Source organism: Coregonus lavaretus, assembly GCF_964263955.1.
Source record: "Coregonus lavaretus genome assembly, chromosome: 10".
NCBI classification, from domain to species: domain Eukaryota; kingdom Metazoa; phylum Chordata; class Actinopteri; order Salmoniformes; family Salmonidae; genus Coregonus; species Coregonus lavaretus.
In genome coordinates, this window is record NC_139997.1 from 7,127,450 (window position 1) to 7,141,026 (window position 13,577).

At 45.4% G+C, this 13,577-nt stretch overlaps 1 protein-coding gene across 2 annotated transcripts in view; it reads right to left on the reverse strand.

Annotated features, from left to right (window-relative positions):
* The window catches only part of LOC311136623 (dymeclin-like), a 142,527-nt gene that overhangs the window by 107,392 nt on the left and 21,558 nt on the right, over nucleotides 1–13,577 (reverse strand). For both annotated transcript variants that reach the window (XM_084170812.1, XM_084170813.1), the window contains exons 7-8: nucleotides 7,311–7,436; nucleotides 5,618–5,760 (exon numbers count right to left, since the gene is read on the reverse strand). In XM_084170812.1, coding sequence (XP_084026938.1) covers nucleotides 5,618–5,760; nucleotides 7,311–7,436 — 269 coding nt within the window. The remainder of the gene's footprint in view (nucleotides 1–5,617; nucleotides 5,761–7,310; nucleotides 7,437–13,577) is intronic.

The following is a 13,577-nucleotide window of genomic DNA, read 5'->3' on the forward strand; positions in this document are numbered from 1 at the left end:
TGTGAATTGATTAAAATTGGATTTGTTTTCCAATTCTTTGTGGGTCTGTAATCTAAGGGAAATATGGTCATACATTTGGCAGGAGGTTAAGAAGTGCAGCTCAGTTTCCACCTCATTTTGTGGGCAGTGTTCACATAGCCTGTCTTCTCAAGAGCCAGGTCTGCCTACGACGGCCTCTCTCAATAGCAAAGCTACGCCCACTGTGTCTGTACGTGGCCGTTCCCCATCGTTCTCCTGTTTGATTGACCCATGGCTGTATCTCATCTCGTTCTTTAATATATTTCCCTGTAGTTGGTTTCATCCCTCTCTTGGCCTGTGCCATGCCCTGTGTCAGACTGACAGAGATAAATAAGACCATCGTTACATCCTTATGATCACAATGTTCTAAGCACTACATTTATATAATTTCCCTTTGCTTGATTTTGCCTGTCACGATTTGCTGTTTCTTTACGTCATTCTGAAATGGGATCTTTCATGTACACAAAGTGCATGGAAGAATTCAACAGTTCTAAAAAAGCACAGGAAACATTCGAAAATAGAGCACCACACCAGGAAAATATGACAATTTCATGCTGATGGACCTCTTGGATGAAAAATACATTATGGGAGAAGAAAACAGCCATTCCCTGTCTCACTCACTCACTATCTATATATTTATTTTCTCCCTCCCGCTCTTCTCCCAGTCTTCCACAGAGCTCTGAGTAGCGGTTCCATCTCGTCTGATGAGGAGCGTTCCAACTGGCCCCTTCGCTAGCTGATCCCCGGTGCAGGAGTGTGTGTGTGTGTGTGTGTGTGTGTGTGTGTGTGTGTGTGTGTGTGTGTGTGTGTGTGTGTGCGTAGCCAGGAAGAGCAGGAGGCGCAGGGGAGGCAGGAGAGCCCAACATGCCAATACAAACCGTCTGATCAGAGGCCAAATCGGACCCTAAATAATAACCACAACACAACACTGTAAACAGCCCAGTCTCCCATGGTACCACCTCCACATCCCTTCTGATTGTCCAGAGGACTATAGGCTGTCCTCTGCCGTACAAATACCATTCATTCTTCCGCTTGGCTGTCAGACAGAACAGGCTCGTTGTCCTACATAAAGACATCAGTGTGAGTAGGGTACTAAAGTCGTGATTTACAACCAGGGTGCATTTTAGACTGTAGTTAGCTGCAGCCATGGCATGCAGACAGACAGTAAACGGATTTAGCTAGCTGCCATTCTAGAATGAGAGAGGATGTGGAAGAATCCTAAACAAAGCAGACAGAGGAAGTAAGTCATGAAGAGACTACCACAGTAAGGCACCTGTCTAGTCTGGCCAATGCTACAGTGTCTGTCTGGTAGGACATAGCAATTCCTTTCTCTCTCTATCTGTGAGGGCTCAGCTCTCTTTGGTACTGTGAATGGAAGACATTATGGGGCAATCTCAAGGAGGACTCCACAAACACACAGACAGACACACAGGCCTGAGGAGCCTTCACCGCTGCAAATCAACAAGACGGACTGGTCTGAACTCGTGCTGAACCCTAACCAGCAGCCTCTAGTGATCTGTGAAGGGCCTGGTGTGAAGAGAGACAGACAAGGGCAATGCAGAAAAGGAAGATTGGAACGATGAAGAGAGTAAAAAAACATCCACTCTAACTTTGTTGCTCACCCCGGGCATTGGAGTGAAATGGCTGCTCAGCACTCACTGCCACATACAGTGGGGAAAAAAAGTATTTAGTCAGCCACCAATTGTGCAAGTTCTCCCACTTAAAAAGATGAGAGAGGCCTGTAATTCTCATCATAGGTACACGTCAATTATGACAGACAAAATTAGAAAAAAAAATCCAGAAAATCACATTGTAGGATTTTTTATGAATTTATTTGCAAATTATGGTGGAAAATAAGTATTTGGTCACCTACAAACAAGCAAGATTTCTGGCTCTCACAGACCTGTAACTTCTTCTTTAAGAGGCTCCTCTGTCCGCCACTCGTTACCTGTATTAATGGCACCTGTTTGAACTTGTTATCGGTATAAAATACACCTGTCCACATCCTCAAACAGTCACACTCCAAACTCCACTATGGCCAAGACCAAAGAGCTGTCAAAGGACACCAGAAACAAAATTGTAGACCTGCACCAGGCTGGGAAGACTGAATCTGCAATAGGTAAGCAGCTTGGTTTGAAGAAATCAACTGTGGGAGCAATTATTAGGAAATGGAAGACATACAAGACCACTGATAATCTCCCTCGATCTGGGGCTCCACGCAAGATCTCACCCCGTGGGGTCAAAATGATCACAAGAACGGTGAGCAAAAATCCCAGAACCACACGGGGGAACCTAGTGAATGACCTGCAGAGAGCTGGGACCAAAGTAACAAAGCCTACCATCAGTAAAACACTACGCCGCCAGGGACTCAAATCCTGCAGTGCTAGATGTGTCCCCCTGCTTAAGCCAGTACATGTCCAGGCCCATCTGAAGTTTGCTAGAGTGCATTTGGATGATCCAGAAGAGGATTGGGAGAATGTCATATGGTCAGATGAAACCAAAATATAACTTTTTGGTAAAAACTCAACTTGTCGTGTTTGGAGGACAAAGAATGATGAGTTGCATCCAAAGAACACCATACCTACTGTGAAGCATGGGGGTGGAAACATCATGCTTTGGGGCTGTTTTTCTGCAATGGGACCAGGACGACTGATCCGTGTAAAGGAAAGAATGAATGGGGCCATGTATCGTGAGATTTTGAGTGAAAACCTCCTTCCATCAGCAAGGGCATTGAAGATGAAACATGGCTGGGTCTTTCAGCATGACAATGATCCCAAACACACCGCCCGGGCAACGAAGGAGTGGCTTCGTAAGAAGCATTTCAAGGTCCTGGAGTGGCTTAGCCAGTCTCCAGATCTCAACCCCATAGAAAATCTTTGGAGGGAGTTGAAAGTCTGTGTTGCCCAGCGACAGCCCCAAAACATCACTGCTCTAGAGGAGATCTGCATGGAGGAATGGGCCAAAATACCAGCAACAGTGTGTGAAAACCTTGTGAAGACTTACAGAAAACGTTTGACATGTGTCATTGCCAACGAAGGGTATATAACAAAGTATTGAGAAACTTTTGTTATTGACCAAATACTTATTTTCCACCATAATTTGCAAATAAATTCATTAAAAATCCTACAATGTGATTTTCTGGATTTTTTTTCCTCATTTTGTCTGTCATAGTTGACATGTACCTATGATGCAAATTACAGGCCTCTCTCATCTTTTTAAGTGGGAGAACTTGCACAATTGGTAGCTGACTAAATACTTTTTTTCCCCACTGTAACACTACAAAGAAAATGTTAAATCCATTTCTTCCTTTTGGCCAAAGTCTCTCCAATCCATCAATCAATCAAATGTATTTTATTAAGCCCTTTTTACATCAGCAGTTGTCACAAAGTGCTTTTACAGAAACCGAGCCTAAAACCCCAAACAGCAAGCAATGCAGATGTAGAAGCACGGTGGCTAGGAAAAACTCCCTAGAAGGCAGGAACCTAGGAAGAAACCTAGAGAGGAACCAGGCTCTGAGGGGTGGCCAGTCCTCTTCTGGCTGTGCCAGGTGGAGATTATAAGAGTACATGGCCATTAAGCCCAGATCATTCTTCAAGATGTTCAAACGTTCATAGATGACCAGCAGGGTCAAATAATAATCACAGTGGTTGTAGAGGGTTCAACAGGTCAGCACCCCAGGAGTAAATGTCAGTACGCTTTTCAGTACACTAGCATTCACTTCCAGGCAGAGAGAGAGAGAGCTGGGTCTGGGGTCAGCGGGCTTCCTGGTTTCCCTGGCCAGGCTAGCAAAACATTTATTATAACGGTTTATATTTTTATCTCAGGCTCCACTCCAGCCATTAGAGGTAGAGAATGTCTTGTAGTTTTGTGTGCGCGCGCGTGTCCATGAATATGTTTTTGTGTCTGTGTGTGTCAGAGACCTAACCAGCCACATCCCTGGCACTGAGAGATTCCCACAGTTCAATCACTACAGGCAGTGGTCTGACTCTAAGGGACCATGAATCAACGGTTTACTCTGCTATAGTACTTCACTACTTCCCATTAAAACAACTGGCCTGCTGCGTCCCAAATAGCACCCTATTCCCTATGTAGTGCACTACTACTTTTGATCAGAACCCTATGGTCCCTGATCAAAAGTAGTGCACTATATAGGGAATAAGATGCTATTTGGGACGGGAGGCCTGGTATCACAGAGCGAGGTCTCTACTAACTAACTGCAAAGACCCAATTCAAAAACAAAGACATCACACCACCACAGTCATTACAGACATTGATAAAAGATCTAGACAGACAAGAAGTCTAACATTACTGTCTTGGTCTGACAATGAGGAAAGACAACAGGCAACACGGCGTCTCAGAGCTGCTCATTAACCTGAAATGCATCCTAGCTCGCTGGATGATGGAGAGAGAGAGAGAGAGAGATCTAGTAAAGTCTATCTGGCGCTGTCCTCTGACTCCACTACTCATGTCTGAGAGAGTCTTTCTGACTCCACTACTAATGTCTGAGAGAGTCTTGGCTTACATCAGTACAATTACATTTCAACGTTCAAATGAAGGGATGTAAACCAATCCTGTGATTTGTGTGACGAGGCAGAGTATAAAGTCAGACAATTTGGGAGGTGATGTCATTTCATCGCAGATCAACCCTGTACTTACAGTACAGCTACAGCCCAAAATAACACAACCTCACAACATATATCAGTGTGTGTGTGTGTGTGTGTGTGTGTGTGTGTGTGTGTGTGTGTGTGTGTGTGTGTGTGTGTGTGTGTGTGTGTGTGTGTGTGTGTGTGTGCGTGTATGCTAGGCTTGGGCGGCATACCAGGGTATTTTGAAATACCAACGGTATGATTTTCAATACCGTCAAATAGCAACAACAAAAATATTTTGATTTTATTTGTTCTTTAGAAATAAATACCTGCAGTCAACTTGTGCACTAGGTTAATAAATAAAGAGTTCTTCAGTTCGCGGGTTGCATAATTTTTTTCATTATGAAGCCGTTCCCCACAGCAGCTGATCGAGACAGTCACATGGTATGCTTTGTTTACTAAATGAAAGCTTTCCTGACATGACAATCTACTGTTGTGCTGCTCAAGAGAGGTGATCAAGTTACACTTGAAATTCACTACTAATGTTTGCCAGCTAACTACCTTACAACTATAAGTTAACTATCCAAGACGTGCCAAATAAATTATCTCCAGCTCAGGGATCCAGCGATGCATTTGGTTTGCTAACTTGCTTTGTGACTAGCTGGCAAGATCACGTTTCTTGGTTCCAGCGGAAACAATCAATCCCCTCCTTGATCAACATCCCTGCTGTCTAATATTTGTTTTGTGTGTGCAGCAAAACAGTTGTATAACTTTATGAGCTGGGGTGTCTGTCCTTGCAATTAGTTTATGTTCGCTTGCGCATGTTAGCATTTAGCTAGCGTCCGCTATGGGAATTCTCTAGTACTTTGTTAGCATTTGTTAGCATATTATTTAAAAAAAGATTCACGTTTGTAAAGAAATAGCGCCCCCTTGTGTGCAATGCCGGTTATACCGTATCTGGGTGTATGTATCTGGATACCACCCAACCCTAGTGTGCTCCTTCTCGTACTTACTCGCTACCCCCGAGGCAAGGCCGTAGAGCAGGCCTCCGCCGTCTGACCGCTGCTCAAAGATGTGTGTGGCGGGAGGTGGACACTTCTCCTGTCTGATGAAGTTATACAGCAGGGTCTTCACTAACCCACTGGTCAGGGACACACTGGCAGAACAGAGACAGAGACAAGGAGGTCAGGGACAGAAAGTAAGACAGAACAGGTCTGATGAAGTTATACAGCAGGGTCTTCACTAACCCACTGGTCAGGGACACACCGGCAAAGACAACAGGACCACAGTCTGTAACACAAAGGCCGGCACAGCAACAGAAAACACAGATCTGCTGGCAGTAGATGGGCACGACGTCCACCATGAACGGTTGTTATCATATGCTGTAACTGTTTCATAATAACACATATCTGAAGAAACAGTGAACAAGAGGAGAGTTGTTCTTATAATCTCAAGACCGATGTTGAAATAATGAAATATGTTAAAGACAAAAAGGGAGACAGGATGACTGGCCTTTCTGTGTTAATGATAATAGGAGTTTACTGTTTTTGGATGTTTTTGTGGGAAACCAACGTTAAAACATGAAAATAGCTTGGACAGATACGGGAAAACGGCCCAAGAAAAGCAGCAGTGGGCTTACGTTTGTTGTGTTTAAAATGTGAGGAGAGAAACACAAACTCTATTGTGAGAGGCTGGTGAGTGTGTGTGTGTGTGTGTGAGTGAGACAGAGAGAAGTGGACGGCTTAGAGAAACAGCTTGTGTGTTTTTGTGGCCGCTGTTTTTAGTCCGAGGCTTCCTGTGTGCCCTGGCCAGGCTCCCACTGGACCCCAGACAGGGTCGCACTGTGTGTGTGTGTGTACTTTGCTCTGTGTGTATGTGCGTCTCTTTGTGAGTGTGTACGAACACCGTGCTCTCGCAACAAAACAACACTCGGGCATGGCGGCAGCCAGGCCAGGCAGGAACTCTGTAACCCTGAACCTTTGACACAACACTGACCGGAGCACTACCCCTGCCCGTCCTCCCCCGTATCCTTACGCCACAGACACAATCACTATGTGTTCTGCCTCCTCTTCACCCTTGGTTACCCACTACCAGACGGGTTAGGGCCAGACCACTTCTGTGCCCCAAATGGCACCCTGTTGTCTATGTAATGCACTACTTTTGACCAGAGCCCCACAATGGGCCCTGGTCAAAAACGGCGCACTAAATAGGTTATAGAGTGCCATTTGGGAAGCACCCCTGTAGAACCACCAGGGAGATGACTGGCTCTCTGCTTAGTGCCCGAGACAGACAGACATCTTGGCTGGGCCACTTTTCACAGAAAGTGAGAGCTGAGAACATTACCAGGAACCCGAGAATGTTACTCCGGAACCCTGAATCTGAATCTAATTTCCAAGGACTCATGAAGACTTGCTAAAGTTCCTTAGTTAGGTTCAGGTGATTGTGTTATTGTGGATACTCCCTTGTCAGGAGTCTAGGTTACTTTTAGGTCATGTGATTGTGTCATTGTGCTAAATAAGAGTAAATGGGGAGACTACAGCCACACCACCCATATCTGTTTAGGTATCTAGCAGACCTGGGTTCAAATTGTATTCGATTTCTTTCAAATGTCTCCACACTCTAATCGTCCCTTCATCAGGTACTGATAAATGAGTTTGTCTCACAGGATCTGTGTATGTGTGTGTGTAGATCCACGTATCCACTCACCATCGTCCCTTGATCAGGTACTGGTAAATTAGTCCGTCTCTCAGCATCTCCTTGTGGAAGAGCTGGTAGGACAGTAACACCAGCATGGTAGTCACAGCCTCAAACAGGATACTGTAAGTGATGTCCCTGTGAGAGAGAGAGAGAGAGAGAGAGAGAGAGAGAGAGAGAGAGAGAGAGAGAGAGAGAGAGAGAGAGAGAGAGAGAGAGAGAGAGAGAGAGAGAGAGAGAGAGAGAGAGAGAGAGAGAGAGAGAGAGAGAGAGAGAGAGAGAGAGAGAGAGAGAGAGAGAGAGAGAGAGAGACAGACAGAGAGACAGACAGAGACAGAGAGAGAGAGAGAGAGAGAGAGAGAGAGACAGAGAGAGAGAGAGAAATACCTGTTATAGTACCATTATTTGGTGACTGTGTTGCACAAAGCCTGTTCAGTTGACAGGAAACATGGCATTCTGAATGAATGTGGTGTGTCGTTGAGAGGAGGACGAGGTAACCTAAGCTAACCCATAAGGGTTTGCGTGACCTATAAGCTGCTCTCCCCCTCATGAATTGGCCCACATGTAGTGACTAACAGATTGAGCATCTCTATGTCTCTGTGTGACATGTCCTCGTTGTTATAGACGGGTTGGTTGTTTAGCAACAAAAGCGAAGCGTGCGCAACTACAGTATGGGGCAAAACAGATGGGATTGGCTTAGATTGTTGACAACATGTAAACAACAATTCTGACTCAAATGTTTATTGAAAACAAATACATTTGCACAATGAGCACGTGTTGTCTCAAATATATCATTACAGTTGTTGGTTAGCTAGCATTTATTTTGCCATATTAGCATAGACGTGACATCAGTCAAAACACCTCAAAACAAGACATGGTATCAATAAGATGAACCGAGCTGAAACGAGCCCCCTTGGATTCCCCACATGGCAGCTTCTTGTCATTGTTGCTAGCCATCTGGCCATCCAGAATCACAACACACGGCCTTCTGCCCCATTGAAGCGTGCGCATCGTTTGTGACAATGTCAGTTACCACGTCGACGTTTGTGACATTGTCAGCTAACATTCTACGTTTGTGATCGTCGTGACACAAACATGGTCCTACAGCCTCAGCATTACCACCAGTCTTCCTCCACAGGATCCATTCCATCCTACAACCTCCACAGGATCCATTCCATCCTACAACCTCCACAGGATCCATTCCATCCTACCACCACCACAGGATCCATTCCATCCTACCACCACCACAGGGATCCATTCCATCCTACCACCACCACAGGGATTCTACTGTGTTTATTGAACCGGTTCCATCCTGAGGAAACGAGGTTGTGGTACTATTACCTTCTGATGAATTGGACCACACTAACAGATGGAGCAGCATCTCCATGTCTCTGTGTGATATAACCAGTGCTTGATTTCGACTGAAATAGGCACCAGTACTCATTTTGGGTACCGTTACTGTTTAAATTGAGGTGGATCTCCTCAATACTATTGAGTTAATATTCTATTTGAGGTGCCGTTACTCAGTTCCCGGAGAACACCTGCCCAAGTCGAGCACCGGACATAACTGCATGTCTAAAGTGACACTGGTCGTCACAGAGAGAGCCCTATGGTCTTCCCCAGCTCTCTCTATCCCTCCCACTCTATTTCTCTCCCCCTCCATTTTTCCTCTCCTTCCTGTCCCCCCGCTCTTCCAGTTCCGTTGCACAGCCTGTGATGTCACACGGCACGGATGCCTAACACTTTCAGAGACACACAGGGTTCTATTTTTACACCTGGTTCTTCTCACTTAGAGTGGGGCTGCTATACCACTGACTGGTAGTGATACATACACTGAGGGAGGGAGGGAGAGAGGAGAGCTCTAGTCTTCCTCTTGGCATTAGACTGGCATCTAGAGATTAAACGGTCTGTAAAACCCATCCAGGCCCTGTTAACGGTTCACTTTACTTTACAGTTTCAGTTTAACAGGAAGGCTACCATAGAATAAATATCCAAATGGCTTAGCTACCGCACTCGGGTCACTGTTGTAGCTTAGCTACCGCACTCGGGTCACTGTTGTAGCTTAGCTACCGCACTCGGGTCACTGTTGTAGCTTAGCTACCGCACTCGGGTCACTGTTGTAGCTTAGCTACCGCACTCGGGTCACTGTTGTAGCTTAGCTACCGCACTCGGGTCACTGTTGTAGTTTAGCTACCGCACTCGGGTCACTGTTGTAGCTTAGCTACCGCACTCGGGTCACTGTTGTAGCTTAGCTACCGCACTCGGGTCACTGTTGTAGCTTAGCTACCGCACTCGGGTCACTGTTGTAGCTTAGCTACCGCACTCGGGTCACTGTTGTAGCTTAGCTACCGCACTCGGGTCACTGTTGTAGCTTAGCTACCGCACTCGGGTCACTGTTGTAGCTTAGCTACCGCACTCGGGTCACTGTTGTAGCTTAGCTACCGCACTCGGGTCACTGTTGTAGCTTAGCTACCGCACTCGGGTCACTGTTGTAGCTTAGCTACCGCACTCGGGTCACTGTTGTAGTTTAGCTACCGCACTCGGGTCACTGTTGTAGCTTAGCTACCGCACTCGGGTCACTGTTGTAGCTTAGCTACCGCACTCGGGTCACTGTTGTAGCTTAGCTACCGCACTCGGGTCACTGTTGTAGTTTAGCTACCGCACTCGGGTCACTGTTGTAGTTTAGCTACCGCACTCGGGTCACTGTTGTAGCTTAGCTACCGCACTCGGGTCACTGTTGTAGTTTAGCTACCGCACTCGGGTCACTGTTGTAGTTTAGCTACCGCACTCGGGTCACTGTTGTAGTTTAGCTACCGCACTCGGGTCACTGTTGTAGCTTAGCTACCGCACTCGGGTCACTGTTGTAGTTTAGCTACCGCACTCGGGTCACTGTTGTAGTTTAGCTATCGCACTCGGGTCACTGTTGTAGTTTAGCTACCGCACTCGGGTCACTGTTGTAGCTTAGCTACCGCACTCGGGTCACTGTTGTAGTTTAGCTACCGCACTCGGGTCACTGTTGTAGCTTAGCTACCGCACTCGGGTCACTGTTGTAGCTTAGCTACCGCACTCGGGTCACTGTTGTAGCTTAGCTACCGCACTCGGGTCACTGTTGTAGTTTAGCTACCGCACTCGGGTCACTGTTGTAGCTTAGCTACCGCACTCGGGTCACTGTTGTAGTTTAGCTACCGCACTCGGGTCACTGTTGTAGCTTAGCTACCGCACTCGGGTCACTGTTGTAGCTTAGCTACCGCACTCGGGTCACTGTTGTAGCTTAGCTACCGCACTCGGGTCACTGTTGTAGTTTAGCTACCGCACTCGGGTCACTGTTGTAGCTTAGCTACCGCACTCGGGTCACTGTTGTAGCTTAGCTACCGCACTCGGGTCACTGTTGTAGCTTAGCTACCGCACTCGGGTCACTGTTGTAGCTTAGCTACCGCACTCGGGTCACTGTTGTAGCTTAGCTACCGCACTCGGGTCACTGTTGTAGCTTAGCTACCGCACTCGGGTCACTGTTGTAGCTTAGCTACCGCACTCGGTCACTGTTGTAGTTTAGCTACCGCACTCGGGTCACTGTTGTAGCTAAAACATTTTATAGGACAAATGTTGAGAGCGATTAAGCCAACCCCCTATGTCTTACCCCATAGTTGTGCACGTGTCACTTTTGTTGCTAAACAACCAACCCGTCTATTGACAACGACAGGCTACATTGCCTGCTCCTCCCCCTATCTGATAGTGGTAGTGGGGTGGTAACGTCTAGTCTCCATTATGGCTCTAATCTGATAGTGGTAGTGGGGTGGTAACGCCTAGTCTCCATTATGGCTCTAATGTGATAGTGGGGTGGTAACGTCTAGTCTCCATTATGGCTCTAATCTGGTAGTGGGGTGGTAACGTCTAGTCTCCATTATGGCTCTAATCTGATAGTGGTAGTGGGGTGGTAACGCCTAGTCTCCATTATGGCTCTAATGTGATAGTGGGGTGGTAACGTCTAGTCTCCATTATGGCTCTAATCTGGTAGTGGGGTGGTAACGTCTAGTCTCCATTATGGCTCTAATCTGATAGTGGTAGTGGGGTGGTAACGTCTAGTCTCCATTATGGCTCTAATCTGGTAGTGGTAGTGGGGTGGTAACGTCTAGTCTCCATTATGGCTCTAATCTGATAGTGGTAGTAATGTCTAGTCTCCATTATGGCTCTAATCTGATAGTGGTAGTGGGGAGGTAGACGTCTAGTCTCCATTATGGCTCTAATCTGATAGTGGTAGTGGGGTGGTAACGCCTAGTCTCCCTTATGGCTCAGATCAGCTTGCCTACATAGTATACACCATAGACAAACATCATTCACACACACACACCCAGCTCAGAGAGACCCAGCTCAGAGAGACCCACCCAGCTCAGAGAGACCCAGCTCAGAGAGACCCACCCAGCTCAGAGAGACCCACCCAGCTCAGAGACCCAGCTCAGAGAGACCCAGCTCAGAGAGACCCACCCAGCTCAGAGAACCAGCTCAGAGACCCAGCTCAGAGACCCAGCTCAGAGACCCAGCTCAGAGACCCAGCTCAGAGACCCATCCAGCTCAGAGAGACCCAGCTCATGAGCTCCATCAGCAGCAGATTTGAACTTAGAATGGAAAATTAATGTATTTATGCAGCAAATGTTAGTGCATCGAATCGTATCGATTTTCCATCCCGCGCTTTTCATTCTCGAAAATGAATATAATATATATATATATATATATATATATATATATATATATATATATATATATATATATATATATATATATATATATATATATATATATATATATATATATATATATATAAACTCAGCAAAAAAAGAAACGTCCCCTTTTCAGGACCCTGTCTTTCAAAGATAATTCGATAATTCATTGCAAACTATTCTACTAGCTAATGTTAAAGGGACATTTCAAAAATGTTCTACTTCATAATCTCCAGCACCACCACAACATCAACATATGTGAAAATGGCGCGTTTCTATATTTTGTACAGAAAAATATATATTCCTCAATCTTTTTCTGTACAAAATATAGAAACGCGCTATTTTCACATATGTTGATGTTGTGGTGGTGCTGGAGATGATGAATTCTGAAATGTTCCTTTAAGTAAGCAACTCTTCCATATTACACTCTTGAATAAAGCAACAATTCACAAGCATGTACAGAGAATTTCAGGGCCTAAAATGTACGTTTTGTTCACTAGCCACCGTGGCAGGTAGGTTTTTTTAAAAACTACAAGCCACTCAGATTTTTTAACAGCCAAAATATTTTGGGGCCATAATTACTATTTAAAAAAAACTGATGACCATGCTTTGTTATGTTTCTAAAACAAGAAATGTATTAGTAAGAAATAATGTGGTATAATGCTCAATTTCATTACATTTTTTGTGACTTGAGTCTTTTAACCAAAATGTTCAGCTGCCCCTTTAAGGGTGTGAGGTTACCGTGGTAATGGGGTCACTCGAGTCACGTCACGTGTGTCTGTGTGTGTGTGAGATTTGGGATGTGACTAGTAGTAAGTAGACAGCGTCTACAGTAGCGTTTCCCAAACTTGGTCCTTGGGACCCGAAGGGGTGCACGTTTTGGTTTTTGCCCTAACACTACACAGCTGATTCAAATTGTCAAAGCTTGATGATTAGTTCAATATTTGAGTCAGCTGTCTAGTACTAGGGCAAAAAACTAAACATGCACCCCTTGGGGTCCCAAGGACAGAGTTTAGGAAACCCTGGTCTACAGCGTCTCTTCGCTATCAGTTGAAGCAGCAGATTCAAACTAACATTGAAAAACAACCGAGCTTTTGAACAAAACAATGTAAATAGCCAAGAAACACTTGGACAAAGTCTTACTTTGTTGACTTGGGTAAATTAGACAAACTTTTATGCCTGTGCCAGCGCCTCCAAAAACAAATCTATCAGCGCTTCACTTACAGTGCGCAAAGCTGTAAGATTCGTATTTCTTTGTGCGATTAGCAGCTATGAAACAAAACAGAATAAATACTTTGAAAACGGCTACTAAAATCGCACATATGCTCATACTTTACTTTTGACTCTATTTTTATTCACAAATGCGAATGTAATGCTCGCACTGTAGGGCCACCCGCCAACGTGGCTAGTGAAATAGCCATTCTTACTCACCAATACCTAAATCTACCCTCATTTGGCGGGTTTCAATTTTATGCCCTGAAGGGTTTATTTTCTCCTCTCATTACATTTTACCTTCAAGACAATATCACAGTTACTGCTAGCTAAAGCTAACATGTCTTTAGTA